This window comes from Sphaerodactylus townsendi, linkage group LG08 (assembly GCF_021028975.2).
Source record: "Sphaerodactylus townsendi isolate TG3544 linkage group LG08, MPM_Stown_v2.3, whole genome shotgun sequence".
NCBI lineage: Eukaryota > Metazoa > Chordata > Lepidosauria > Squamata > Sphaerodactylidae > Sphaerodactylus > Sphaerodactylus townsendi.
In genome coordinates, this window is record NC_059432.1 from 2,739,983 (window position 1) to 2,755,089 (window position 15,107).

General features: G+C 45.3%; 1 protein-coding gene across 1 annotated transcript; it reads right to left on the reverse strand.

The window, feature by feature from the left end:
• Positions 1-275: 275 nt before the first annotated feature.
• Positions 276-14,880, reverse strand: LOC125437829 (annexin A11-like). The gene is made up of 7 exons (XM_048505838.1): positions 14,776-14,880; positions 11,754-11,810; positions 10,770-10,863; positions 9,520-9,615; positions 5,323-5,381; positions 2,328-2,450; positions 276-356 (listed from the first exon to the last, which is right to left on the reverse strand). The coding sequence occupies exons 1-7, from the start codon at positions 14,878-14,880 to the stop codon at positions 297-299; spliced, it is 594 nt and encodes a 197-aa protein (XP_048361795.1). The 3' UTR covers positions 276-296.
• Positions 14,881-15,107: the final 227 nt, after the last annotated feature.

Consider the following 15,107-nt stretch of genomic DNA (forward strand, 5'->3'; position numbering starts at 1 on the left):
AAAAGTGAGTTTCCATGCGACACAAAAAGATTGTCTTCCATGCGGACAAAAAAAGATTTATTTCATAAAGGGTGCAAAAAAAATGTACAATCTAAAATATCCAGTGCAGCCTCTACTATAGCAGGATTGTTTTTTTGCATGTGTACATAGGATAGTCTTTTGAAGAATAGAACATATGGAGATAATTTCACAAAACATAGCACTGTATAGGAAGAATTCTTTGGAAATTTGGGGCTTCCAAAGTTGATATTTTTGAACGAGGGAATTTTTTTAAAAAAAAACCCAGGACGTCACACTTAATCGTTTCCACCACACAGTTTGAGGAGGATTTTCCGGTAGTCTCCTGACGTGTCACCCTGGCAATGGAAAGCAAACACAAAACGGTTAGGAAAAGTGCAAAGCCCCAACCCACCTGCTTTAACAGATGCAGGCTAAATAAATCTCTCAGGTCTCAGGAAGCCAGCTTTCCATCCTCATTTGATGGAAAAAACCAAAGTTCCCAAACTGCTGATGCATGAACACCACCAACTAGTGTTCATAAAGCAAGTCAAAGCAAGGACTGTGCTTCCTCGTGCCATCTACACCTTTTCAAAAGGAAAAAAAAAACAGGAATCCAAATAGTATTATGTACTCCAAAACACTCTTAAGAAAACAAAATCTATCTCTTTGGTTCAGCATACTTTGTGAGAATCCCAAGCAAGAGCTGCTCCATCTGCCATGTACTTTCTAGACAGCCCTTCTTACACACCTTAAAATGCTTTACACACACAATCACAGTTATCCTTATGTAACTGTAGGACACCTATTTTCCCAGTGTTGTGGTTAATGTGTGTACGCCTTTCCCTGGTTTTTTTTTTACCTTTCTCCCACCCCTTTCACTTTTCCTCCATCTCTTTTATAATAAACCCAATAAAGACCTTGGGGGCTTAATTTGTCTGAGTTTGTGTGTGCATGTGTGTAAAGTACCGTGAAGTCACAGAGGACTTATCGCAACCCAGTAGGGTTTTCAGAGGCGAACAGAGATGGTCTGCCATTGCCTGCCTCAGAATCTCCAATAACTGGAGGCATATTATATATAACTTTAAGACCTTGGTGGAGCCCCAAGGTTTGAACCAAAATTTAGAGTTGGCAGCGTTTCTGTGAGTCACCTGTAGATGGCAGCATCTTCCTTAATTCAGCAAGAGCAGAATCGCTCACTTTAAGAAACATGAGCAGGCCTGATAAGGAATATGGCCAAAATGCTGTCTCCGACGGTAATTATATTATTATTTTATATTATTTATTATATTTTATTTATTTATTTATTTTTGAGTTTTTATACCGCCCCACCCCCGAAGGGCTCCAGTTGTTAGTTGTTTAGTTGTTAATGTTTAGTTGTTAATGCTTATTTTGTTTTGCAAAGCGATACAGCAGGTGAGTGTGTAAAATAGCACATGAAAGTACTGTTATCCTTGTGTTTTACAGAAGCAACAAATGTTGAGAAACTATGAATTTGAACATGGACTCAATCGGAGCACAAGTTTAGACTTCGGTGAGATAGTAAGATGCGGTTTGAATCAAGGGCAAAACTGAATCATTTAGAATAATAGCTTGGACTTTAATTCAAATTCAAATTAAAACTGAGATTGTAAGGGACGGTTTGTGTCAAGAGTAAGTTTTGTTTATTTCAGACATTATTCAGGACGTTTGTACTGCTGGCCGCTGGGTGCAAAGTGGTTGGTTTCCTGATTCACCATATGGCAGCTTCATGGGGCTTTCCCCACTCACCTTCTGCTGCGCGCCGCTCTCGCGCCCCCTCAGTGCGCGTCATTCCTGGCGTGCTCTCAGGGTTCCCCACGACCCCGTGCGGGGTCATCAAAAGGTGCCCTTTCTTCAGCGCCAGGAATTACGCACGCTGAGGTGGTGCAAGAATGGCAGCGTTGGGGCGGCTGCGTGGTTGCCGCCCTTGCAAGTGGGGAGCGCCGCTGGACCCCACGCTACTTTCCCGGAGGAGCGCAGCAGAAGGTAAGTGGGGAAAGCCCCAGTGTGTTCAAGTATACATTTAGGTAGGGTGGTGGCTCATTGGTAGAGCCACTTAGCATACAGAAGATCCAGGGTTTAAGACCCTGATCAGTATAAAGCAGTTTCATGCTACCTCTGATTCAGCAAACAAATGCATCTTCCCCCTTTCCTTCCACAATATCTCCTACTGGGGAGAAAGGCAGGATATATATGAAGCAAAGATATAAATATAAATTTCTAGTTAATCTCTACCCTGGGGTTAGGCACTCAGAGAGGAAGAACAGGTGGAAACCCCCCCCCCCCCACACACACACACACCATCTTACCGAAATGTCTGTGTACAGAGATTTGCCATACATCCGCTTATATTCCTGCCGAATGTTTAGCAGGTCGACCTCGCTGCGCGACACCATGATCCGAATGAGAGTTCTGTCTTTGGTTCCTGCCCCCTGTGAAGAACACACAAAGGGTTTAGAGTATCCAATCTGTATTGACCCTCACCCCCAAACTGCATTAATCATCCATTCCAGTAAGTGACTAGTGGGTTGCTACTGAGTATGCAAAGTTCTAGTTCTTTCCATTTTCATTAGGGTACACAGCTGAGTGGTAGAGCACCCTGCTCGGCATGCCAAAGGTCCCAGGTTTAAGTCCCTGGCAACTCCATTTAAAAGGCACCAAATAGTATGTGATGTAAAGGAGCAGCAGTGGCGTAGGAGGTTAAGAGCTCGTGTGTCTAATCTGGAGGAACCGGGTTTGATTCCCCGCTCTGCCGCCTGAGCTGGGGAGGCTTATCTGGGGAATTCAGATAATCCTGTGCACTCCAACACACGCCAGCTGGGTAACCTTGGGCTAGTCACAGCTCTACGGAGCTCTCTCAGCCCCACCTACCTCACAGGGTGTTTGTTGTGAGGGAGGAAGGGCAAGGAGATTGTAAGCCCCTTTGAGTCTCCTGCAGGAGAGAAAGGGGGGATATAAATCCAAACTCTTCTTCCTCTTCTTCTAAAGACCCAATTCCTGAGATGTTGGAATGTTGCTGCTAGTCAGACTCAAGCACACTGCCCTTGATAGACTGTGTACAAATTATTTGTACGTTTGAAGTATTTATTATCCATCTTTCTTCCCTATGGAGCTTGAGTTGGCTTATGATATAAATCAGAGCCTCCCAAACCTTTAAGACCATTTATCCCCTGACGGAATCCTTGATCCCTCATTGAAGCTCAGGCATGTAAAAAAAATAAATAAATAAATAAATAAATAAATAAATAAATAAATAAATAAATAAATAAATAAATAATATCAATAGTAAATTTCTTTATTTGTATAACGACAATGTGTAACGTCTGATCAGGGCTATGTACCAGCCATGCATCAATAAGTCACAATTTAAATGTATTGTATCGTTTTATGTATTTTTATTTCTTATACAAATGGCAGCTTTTGACCCCAAAAGTTCGTAATCGATCCTGACATTTATCAACCGCCTTTTGATCCCAAACCATTTATTTACCACCTGAATAGTCCCATCGACCCCCAGGGGGCGATAGCGACCACTTTGGAGACCCCGATATAAATAACATAGAATCCATAAAAATAATATAACCAACATTTAAAACCATAATTTAGGATTGCTTTTATTAAACACAATTCTAAAGAAAACGGTCTTCAGCTGCCTCCTAAAAATTTTAAGTGCGGGACCCCAGCACATCTTCCTGGGAAGGCTGTCTCATATTTGTGGGGCTGCCACTGATAAGGCCCTGAACAAACTTCTTTGATTGATGAGATAGCCAGGAGGGCTGTCTCTGTGATCTTATTTCCAGAGCAGCGGTGTAGCGCCAAGGAGGCGGGGTACGCGCGATGCACTGGGCGTGTGCTGGTGCGGGAGCATGGCCGTTCCAGGGCATGGCAGGGGCGCAGGGCACACACGTTCCCCCTTGTTCCGCCCATTCCAGAGCGAGAACATATGAGAACCAATGGTCCTTCAGATACCCTGGTGACAGGCCATAGTAGGCAGGGGTGAAGTGAGGGGAATCCGCTGCTGCTCTGCCCAGGGCGTCATGCCCCCCCGTCCCGTTGGCACTACGCCACTGATAGTAGGGCTTTATAGTAGAGCAGGAGTGGCATAGGAGGTTAAGAGCTCGTGTATCTAATCTGGAGGAACCGGGTTTGATTCCCAGCTCTGCCGCCTGAGCTGTGGAGGCTTATCTGGGGAATTCAGATTAGCCTGTGCACTCCCACACACGCCAGCTGGGTGACCTTGGGCTAGTCACAGCTTCTCGGAGCTCTCTCAGCCCCACCCACCTCACAGGGTGTTTGTTGTGAGGGGGGGAAGGGCAAGGAGATTGTAGGCTCCTTTTAGTCTCCTTCAGGAGATAAAGGGGGGGATATAAATCCAAACTCTTCTGCTTCTTTATAAGGGAGCTGCATGTGTCCAAATGCTAACCCCGAGGCTTTTTTGTGTGAATGGCTGAAGGGCTAAGCTACAGGATATATACAAACAAGTGTAACTTGAGCCCAATTGTCCCCTCCCCACCCTTTCTAAGCATGAAAAAACGGCTTCAGAAGGCAGTGATTGAGAATAGAAAAGAGGCAAGGGAAGTCACACTTAACACGTTTTGCATGTCACTGCCCTCCTTAGCAACTTTTTCCTTCAGGGAGTGTTTGAAACTAAGCAGAGGAGAGTTATGGGCAGGAAAAAGGACGCGTTAGTCACTACTCTCCCAAGCAGCTTCTCCCCTCTTGGTCACCCACTCCAGGGGGTGGCTTTGCAAGCTAAAAAGCCCTCGGGGCCACAAAACCTACAATCTTCTTTCATGACATTTCCCCAACAGACCCAAGAAATTAACAAAATTGTAAAGGGGCAACCCTATGCCAGGGATTCCCAATCTTTTTGGTCCTGTAGGTGCCTGTGGGATTTTGATACAGCATGGAGGGCGCAGCCTCAAAATGGCTGCCGCAGGAAGTGAAGCTGGGCATAAAATGGCTGCCACAGGAAGTGAAGCTGGGCATAAAATGGCTGCCACAGGAAGTGAAGCTGGGCATAAAATGGCTGCCGCAGGAAGTGAAGCTGGGCATAAAATGGCTGCCGCAGGAAGTGAAGCTGGGCATAAAATGGCTGCCACAGGATACCTTCAGTCATGCAGTGAAGGTGGTCATACTGTGGCGGTAGCTGCAGCACAGCCAATCAAATCTGCAATGGCCAAATAGAAGCCTTTCTGAAAATCCTTGCAGGGCAAAAGGGAAATGCGTCAGCAGGCGTCATGACCTTACAGGGATATCACAGCAGATGAAAACAAAGGTCAGGGCATTCCAAGCCTTACTTACCCTCATGGCCTTATTCAGCCTCTCTGCAAAGAAAGCGGGCGTGTTCTTCAGGCACTTCACTGCAAAACAGATTGAGACGATGCGTCACTGACAGCTGCCATCAGGTAACCGATCAACGCTTCCCAACAGCCAAGTTTCTGGCTATGATCTAACCCATGCACAAAATTCAGGTTTGAACCACAGAAAATGAATTATGGGGGAGTAGTTTGAAAAACAACAACAACACCCATACCCAGTGTCCTTCTGCTGGCAGAGTGGCAAAACCAAATGTCCAGCTCCAGACCTGACTATCTAGCCTTTACTGGGTGCATGGCATCCCTGTCGTCAATGAATTCAACCCCTACTTACAAACTCCATCCACAAGCTATGCAAATGAATTTAATGTACATTCAAACCATGTGCCTACACTTCTCGGGAGCAGCAGCAGCAGCAGGCCCTTGCTTTCACATCCAGCACGTGAGCTCCCAAAGGCACCTGGTGGGCCACTGCGAGTAGCAGAGTGCTGGACTAGATGGACTCTGGTCCGATCCAGCAGGCTCGCTCTTATGTTCTAAAACTTGGGCTCATTCCGCACATGCAGAATAATGCACTTCCAAGCTGCTTTCAGTGCTCTTTGAAGCTGTGCGGAATAGCAAAATCCACTTGCAAACAGTTGTGAAAGTGGTTTGAAAACGCATTATTTTGCGTGTGCGAAAGGGGCCTTGAAGTTTTAGAAGGTTTTAGTACAAAAATCCAGATTTTTCCCCCTTAATATATTATGTGGCACAGACTGGAAACCGGCAATAGTTTTTGAGGGAGTTGTAGGTGGAGATGGACTTCAAACTTGCTCGACAATGGTCCCCAGTTCATGGAATTCCCTCCTCGCAGAAATATCACAACAGCCCTCTGATGGCCTTCCTGTGGACTTAAAATTATTTCTCTTTCTTGCAGAAGGCCTTTGACATTTAAACAGAGAGGAGGATACCTCAGGTTCTTTAACTGGTTTTGTACTATTGTAAATGTGCTTTTATACTCGTCAGAATCTGCTTTATATCTGTACTGTTCAAATTTTGACTTTTGATTATTTAACTCTGTTGTTCTCGTCAGAAGTTGTAAAGGCTGTTATTATCTTGCTAAGTTAATCTTAAACTATTTATATGCCATTAAAGGTATTCGAAATCGAAATCGAACTCTGTTGTTTTGAGCCACAGGGTTTTAATAATCTGTGTGTATACCGAAATCTGCTCCTACATGAGAATTGGGGGGGGGGGGGTGTTTTAGTTTTGTTCTTTGCATCATTTTTCTATCACTTTAACCTGATAGCTGCCTTGGGTGTATTTTTGCAGAAAAAGAGAGGAAATACAATTTCTTAAACAGCAAAAATAATCAGTGTCCATCATGGAGACACCTATTTCTTCCTATTCAACTATGCCTCTGGTCAAATAGCGTTTTCATAGTTTTATGTTCAAAAACCAGCAAAAGATCTTTAATCAGAGATGACAATGAGATACAGGATTGACTGTTCTCATGACTGACAATGACTATCCTTTTGTGTTGGCTTGAGTACATTCCTGATGTACATTCCTGATCTGAATCCTCTGAAGATGCCAGCCACAGATGCAGGCGAAACGTCAGGAGAGAATGCTGCTAGAACACGGCCATACAGCCCGGAAACCACACAGCACCCCAGTGATTCCGGCCATGAAAGCCTTCGACAATACATATGTCGCACTTATTGTCTAAATCTGTTTTTCTTAACTTGCCTGGCAGTTGAGATCTGTCGACAAATTAAACTGGAAAAGCATATCACCCCCCGCTCCAAAATAAAGATAGAAATCCAACTCTGAGACAGAACGCACACAGGCATGCAATCCAATCAAATATCAACTCACGTAAATTTTTGTCAACATTTTATGGAGGTGGAAATAATCAATGCAAATGTTCACCCCCAGATGAGAAGGATGTTGCTGCTGTTTTTGACAGCAAGGCTAAAGTTGTGCATGATGATGGACAGAGAATGTACTTAAGAGTATAAACAGACGTCATAAGGTAATGAACAACAGCCACACTCACTGCAAAAATGTAACGTAAAATTACCATTTACACAATCCTGAAAGCTTTAAGGATGCCAAAGAGAAGCACAGACAGTTTCAGTTAGGATTGGCAGGCACGATGCAAAGGGAGTAAAAATGTTTTTCAAAAGGGCAATCAACATTTAGCAGAAAAACGGTGCTTTTCAAGTGTCTGTGGCCCTTCCCATTTGCAAATCTCATCAATCTTTACAACTACCATATTAGACAGGCTAGCTTCTGAGCATATCAAAAGCGTATTTTTCTCTCCCATTTGAAAGGGGCCACTTGGCACACTACCTGTATTGCTTAATAAACCCTGTTCAAAAGAGAGCCATAATGCTCGCCAGGTTTAATGTTATGCCTTCTGCCTTGTTACACAGCAAATTTAATAAGCAAGAAAAGGCTAAAAGATTGTGCCCATGTAACGATGGCTCAGTTGAATCTCTGGCCCACCAATTACTACACTGTCTCAGATTCAAGAAAACCAGATCCAAGTACCCCATCTCCCCGATTTAATTAGATTACACTACTTGTTGGACAACCCTGATCCTTCTCTTTGAATGATAGTGGCAGACTTTCTCCTGGAAATTACCAAACGCCAGTAGATTTCCTTCGACCTAACATTTATGTCCTGTACTGTATATGCTTTTTAATCCATTTTTTATTCTTGTTGTACTGTTGTCTATGCCAATAAAGGCTTGCTTCTTCATATCAAAAGCGAGATGTGAACAGAGGACTTCCTACTTGACAGGTCGACTTCTCAAGTTACAAAGGACTGTCTAACTTGCAGAACACAACAGCCTTCAAACCCCACCCTCGTTTTTTATTTTTAGAAAAATATCAAGTGAAGATTGATTTGCACATGCCGATACCTGATGCATTTTGCATTTGCAAATTTTGGACTTGCAACTTGATACCCAAGGGCTCGCGATGTGACAGGTGGCTCTTTAGTTCAGGAAATCGTTTAATATACCTTGTCCAAAAGGACCTCACAATGCTCACCCCAGTTCACAGAAAACTGTGTCAGCAGATATTTCTGTTTACGAAACAGAAGGAACGAACAAACAGAATTTGCCATTGGTGGTTGTGGGTTTTCCGGGCTGTGTGGCCGTGGTCTGGTAGATCTTGTTCCTAACACTTTGCCAGCATCTGTGGTTGGCATTGTCAGAGGTGTATCACAGAGAGAAGTGTTACCCCTGGACACAGTGTGTAACACACTTCTCTCTGTGATACACCTCTGACGATGCCAGCGTTAGAAACAAGATCTACCAGACCACAGCCACACAGCCTGGAAAACCCACAACAACCAGTTGAGTCTGGCCATGAAAGCCCTTGACAATACACAGAATTTACCATGCCTAACATTTTTACTTCCTCGCCTCTATTTACTAAAACAAAAGGTTGTGCTCGTGGAAGCCTCAATCACTTCCTTGGGCTTGTTAATTGTGTTGTTTTGATAAAACCTGAGCAGGTTCACTGAGTCACTCGAAAGGAACAAAAAAAAAACATGAATTACAGGCCTCACCACCTCTGCAGAAGAGACAGCAAGCCAGAAGTGCAATCAAAACATTTCATATTGTATTATTCCCGAGAAAAGCCTTGAATTCCTCTCTTTAATGCAAGCTCCAGGCGGAAACAGATGAGATATTAATCACCCCTGATTCCAGCTTTGCCCCTCTTCCGCTGCTGCCCACTTTCTTAAAGACCCACATATGTGTTTACATATTTATTTATCTTTCACTGTGGGGGTGGAGGAGAGGAGGGTGAGGGGGGGGAATTAATTCACAAACCGTTGCAAAACTGTTGTTAGGCAGATTAAGCTTATGGTTGCTGTACCAGTGGTGGCGAACCTTTGGCACTCCAGATGTTATGGACTACAATTCCCATCAGCTTCTGCCAACATGGCCAATTGGCCATGCTGGCAGGGGCTGATGGGAATTGTAGTCCATAACATCTGGAGTGCCAAAGGTTTGCCACCACGGCTGTAGCCTGTAAGTATTCAGCACAAGCGGCTTTTTGCTGAAAATTAGCAAAACCACTTTGTCAAAGTGCATTTCAGGTGCGCCTGCGTCTCTAAGGCACTGAAGGTCCTTTCGAACGAATGCTACTACAATTTTAAAGGAAAGCGGCTGTTGTGTTTACCCACCTACTGCCAGCATCCCATGTTCAAGGTCTCCAGACATTTCTCTGCCTATACTCTTCTCAATGTCACGGTTACACATTCGCTGGTATTCATTGAAGACTATAAAGGAGAGAAGAAAAATAGGAACCACTCTTCAGAATGGAGATCATAATTCACATTAAATTTAGAAATAGGTGACCCCTGCTCTTGGAAGATGCTTCTATCTCTTGATCAACTGCCCAGAGATGGGCACCTGGGTCAAGGGAGCTTTTCCCATGTGACAAGAGACGGGGCCTGTGTTCAGATTCTCCTTGCTATGACGATACAGGTAGGGAGCAAGATCTGGAAGGTACACCCTTCCTCCTGAAGAAGGGGAAAGGTTGTTTTTATTATTATGCTCCACATTAGGCATTTTCCTGCCCCCCTTCCAAAAAAAAACCACACAAGGAAAGCTGAATCTTTCTAACAGAAAATTTCCTGGCCTCCTGGTTGCCCACCAAGAGGTAGAGGCAGCTGCGGCAACAGGAATCGGGTCTTGGACAACCCTGTTCTCTAGCAAGGATCCAAAAGGCGCTGAGTCCTCTTCGGACCCCAGCAGGATCCAAAAGATTACTTGTCATCTGAAAAGAAGACTGCGCACTTTGGAAGATGAAAAAGAGGCAGTGCACAAGCAGAGGCGTACCGGGGGTAAATGGCGCCCGGAGACAAATTGTCTCTGCCTCCGCCTCCCACCGCCAGCTGGGCCCCGCCCCTGGGGGCGTTGTCACACCTCCCCAAGCCCCACCCCCAGCCTCAATGCTTATAAAAGCAGCTGTCCGAAGCTGGAGATGGCAGTCTCTTCTGCCCTCCCTGGAGGGGAAGGCAAACGGGACTGCTGGCTGGAAGCCCAGCTGGTGGGGTGGGGAGGCGATAGCGAGGGGGAGCAGAGCCAGGCGCCCTCGACCCTGCCCATGTCAAGGGTGCTCAAAGACGACCTGCTGCCTCATTATCTTTGAGCGCCCTTGACCCCGCCCATGTCGCCATCGACATGGGCGCCTGGCTCCACCCTCCCGCTGCCATCTTCCCGGTCACATGGGGGGGGCAATTTTGCATCCCACAAGTGACCAGAGTAGTGGCGCCCGGGGACAAGAGGTTCCCCTTGTCCCTAGGCAGATACGCCACTGCGCACAAGGCTTTTTCCCCATACTGCAGGCTAATCATACAACCACTGGGGAATACAAGTAGCTGACTTTCAAACTGCTTGACGCAGTAGATACAGACACAGGTCGTGTTACCTGCTCTGAGGTGATCTCTGCTTCTGGCACAGAGAATTGCATTGAACTTAGACTCGTCCGTCCCAAGTCGATTCTCTCCTGCTGCATACAGCGCCTAAAAAGAACCACATGCTCTCTTAATTCAACCACTCTAATCTAAGTGGCCTTCTGAATTATATTTTTACTCTCTAGCCAAATCCTTCTCCTCCTTCAGTGATGAATGATCAGTCCCCTTTGTTTATCCACATGATTCTCCATGCATTGGGCAGCCTCCTCTCCCATTGACGAAGGATGGAAAACGGTTACAACACAGGCCCACGGCCTAAAAGTCAGCCCTGTGTGAAGACTCCCCGTAACATCCTATGCTACCAATTTGTCCTCCCACAGTTGAACTCGGCACTTTAACCGCGACTCCTTGATGACTGTCAACATGCACTCATCAGCTGTACTTTCAAAAAGTGCAACACACACAACAGGAAATGCAGTTCCTGAATCTCTCTCCTTGCATCTTTCTGCTACCTCCCCTCAGTTTTAAAATCCCATGCTGAAGGTGATTAGGAATCCTATTGCTTTAATACTACTCCCTGCTAATGGAGAAAAGGAACAACAATCCAGATGCCCAGTTATTGTGGTGGCTAAAAACTGGACCAACGGACTTATGAACTTTTATTTATTTATTTACTGAAGAGAACGGCTTACTCCTCCTCCCATGTATGCTATTTCTCTTTTTTAGCCTGAGCAAAATTGTTGGAGGGCACAAGTCCATAGGTTCTGCTCCAAAAGAATTAGGGAAGGAGAGAAGGCTATCAGAACAAACTGGTGACAATTAAGATCCATCCCATCTGCACATTTTCAAAAAGAATTAAAGGAGAAAATATTTAAAGAAAGCAGTTTTTTTACATAAGGGTTTTTAAAACTGGAAGAAAAACACACAGAGAAGATTGGCTATACGACCCTTAAAATTAGCAGTGGGTTGTTGAATCTGCTTTGATCCATCGTACTAACCTGAGCATCAGTTTGGACAAGGGACATGTTCACATTGGTGCTTTCATCTCTGTTCCCCTGAAATAAAGTTCAAAAGGGCAGAAATTAAATGGACACGAACAACTGGCAGGTTAAGAAAAAACACGATAAGAACTGAAAACCGCTATGCCAAAGAGGGCAAATGAACGAGGCAGCGAGTTAGTCAAGCGAGGCCTTTAATTTAACTTGGCAATTATGGTATCATGCCATTTGTTTGCTGTTTGAACGTATTTTTGTGGCATCAGGTCTGTGCAGAATTTTCGCTTGTCCATTTACAGGCATGGAATGGAATATAAACTTGACCTCCCGCGGAATGGAATATAAACTTGACCTTCCTCCCTTCCCCAGTTTTCAAAAGCGGAGAGGAAAACACAGAAGATAATGTCATGGGATATCTGGCTGGAAAAGTTGTGTATGGTCATTTCCCCACTTACCTCGACCCAAGGTTGCTGCGCGCTACTCCCAGCGCGCGTCATTTCTGGCGCGCTCCTGGGCTTCCCCACGACCCCGTGCTCTGCGCGGGGTTATCAAAAGGCACCACTTTGAGGAGCGCCAGGAATGACGTGCGCTGAGGGGGCGCAGCAGCGGCAGCGTCGGGGTGGCTGCGTTGTCGCCGCCCCTGTAGTGGGGAGTGCCGGGGGACCCCGCGATACTTGGAGAGAGTTGGAGAGAGTAGCGCGCAGCAGCAGGTAAGTGGGGAAACGACCTATGTTATATGTTGGCAAATAATTCTCCTTTTGAGCGTTGAGCCCTATATTCAGCAAAGGGGAAAAGGGAAAATGTAAACGGTCACGCCTAGTCATATTCTGGGCCCGACCATAATCTCCCTCCTGGCGGGAGGTGAGATTCAGTAGTCTGTGTTTCCCCCTCCTGCCTCGAATTCCCAGTCCTGGGAATCCACAGCCTATTGTTTTTGTTAGACAGGTGGGGTTATTTCCTGTCTTGGCTTGGATGGAGTAGAACGTGATAAGGAAAGGTCAGCCACATTCCTTTCCAGTTGAGAGGGAAGAGTCGGGTTTCTCTGGGATAGGAGGTGTGGCTTGGAGTAAGACAGGGAGTCTTCTTTCCTATTTGAAAGGGGGTTTTTGGTGGGGTTTCCCCAGTTCTGTCAAACTCTCAGAATCCCCGGCCTGTTCAAAGAAAGCACTTCCATGTAAACAAAAGCCTTATTTAGAAACAGCAGTTCAGGGAAATAGATGGCATCAGATATCTACTGACAGCCTCCAGCAAGAGGGAGTGTGGGAGTGTGAAATGTTTGGAAGTAACCCCCCCCCCCTCCAAAATCTCCCCTTCAAGCACTCTTATGAGGACTTGGGAAAGCCCATTTCAAAACTCCCTCTGTTCCCTTTAACTGCTTCTTGGTCCTCCTTAATATTCCTTTCTCATCAAGCCAAATGCAATATTCTTCAGGGTGGTTTTTGCCCCTTTGGTAAATTTACATTTGGTTAAATTATAATGTCATACTTTTTGCTTCTCAACGGAGTCCCCTGAATATATAGAAACCTACACCGTTCCAAGCAGCCTGCCCCCCCTCCCCCCCTTTTTTATAGCCAACATGATGGGCGGAGGGCATTTTCCAATTGGGTATAGTGAAGCTGTAACTTACTTATAGAACTCTATGCTCATTTGAGCGCTAGAAATAGTTTGCAGCCATCAAAGGCTCTGGAGATTTGAAACAGACTGGAAGGAGGGTTACCCTCAGTGGAAGAAAACCCAGATGACAGAGGCCTTCAGTGGAAAACCAGCAATCAATCTTACCTTGTATAAAAAAGGGGGTTGCTGCCACTAAGAGCCTAGGATACGGGTTTTTGAGCCTGTAGGCACCTTTGCCTTTCTAGCAAAGTGTGGTGGGCGGAGCCACAAAATGACGGCACAAAATGGCTACCGCAGCTTTCCCTCAGTCATGCAGTGAAAATCTCTGTGATGTGACGGCAGCTGCTGCCAAAGCAACCATTTTACACACCTGCACAGCAAGTCAAATTCCCAACGGCCAGGCAGAATCTTGGCTGGGCAAAAGCCCCTCTTGACCCCGTCCACTTTCTAAAAGTGCTTGGTGGGGGGCCAGTAAAGGTTCTTGTGGGCACCGTGGCACCACGTTGAAGATCCCTGGCCTCGGACCTGCTTTACTGGATTTTTTAGTGCAGCATCTGATTCCAGACAGACAGACGAACTCTTTTGTGAAGACTCACTTGAAGCTCGAGAACAAAATCAGAACCATAGGATTTGATTTGGACAATGTTGGGACTGATAGTGAACTGCATATTTTCAATCAGATCCGCGAAAGGCTGAGGGATCTGGAACATCATTGTTTCTATCCAACAAAGGCGGCTGTATGCTCTCCTCGCTCCCTTGGAATACAACCAAGTTACAGAGCAAGAGCTAAATATCTCTCATCTCTGCTATCCATTAACCAACGTCGTGCATTCATGCTAGCACGCCTCAACATTTTCCCATCAGCAGAAACCTCAGGGAGATACCTCCAGATCCCTAAACACCAGAGACTATGCCGTTGCGGATGTGGATCTATAGAAACCATAACTCATATCCTTCTGGAATGCTGTCTTCACAGTAACCTGCGCATGATTTTAATTCACCCTTTGTTGCTTCCAAGACTTGAGCACTCCAAGTTCCAGACCACTCACTTTCTGCTAAGTGACTGTAATCCATTGATCACCTTGGCAGTGGCTAAATTCTTGGAAAGCATTTTAAACCCCCGTATTTAAATGTTTTAAAAGTTTTCTCTTTTAAATGGAAACGTACTAATAATTTATATGCCACTGAAGGTTGAAATTGAAATTGAAATTGACTCACTTGAAGCATTCGGCAACAAGACGACAAACTTTCCCCCTCCCACACACAAAGACACACCTGACAGAGGAATTCAAGTCAGACTTTTCCTCACGTGACAGGTTTCCCAGGGGTCCAACTTGGAGGTAAAGCAGAAGACACCCTGATTCGGAAAAAACAGGGTAACAACACTGGAGCTCGACTACCCAGCATTTACCTGAGCAAGCGAGATTAACAGCCTCTGGAAGTGTCCAGACGTGTCGCTTCGGATGGCTTCTTCCAGCGTTTTCTTAAATTCTGGAAGAAACACACCAATGAGCATCGTTTTGTGAATGTTTATGGTTTTATTGGGATTTTTACTGGCAGAAGTTAAAAGGAAAAAGACAAGGAGAAAAAAAATACTTTTGAATTTTAAAAAAACACACACACCGGCAAGAATGCTTTTAGGAGATAATATAAAAGCTGACAGATGGTAAAGGAAAATACAGAGAACCAGACCAGCCCCCACCAACACTGGAGTGTTTCCCTTTGCTTGGGCTATCAGTGGTG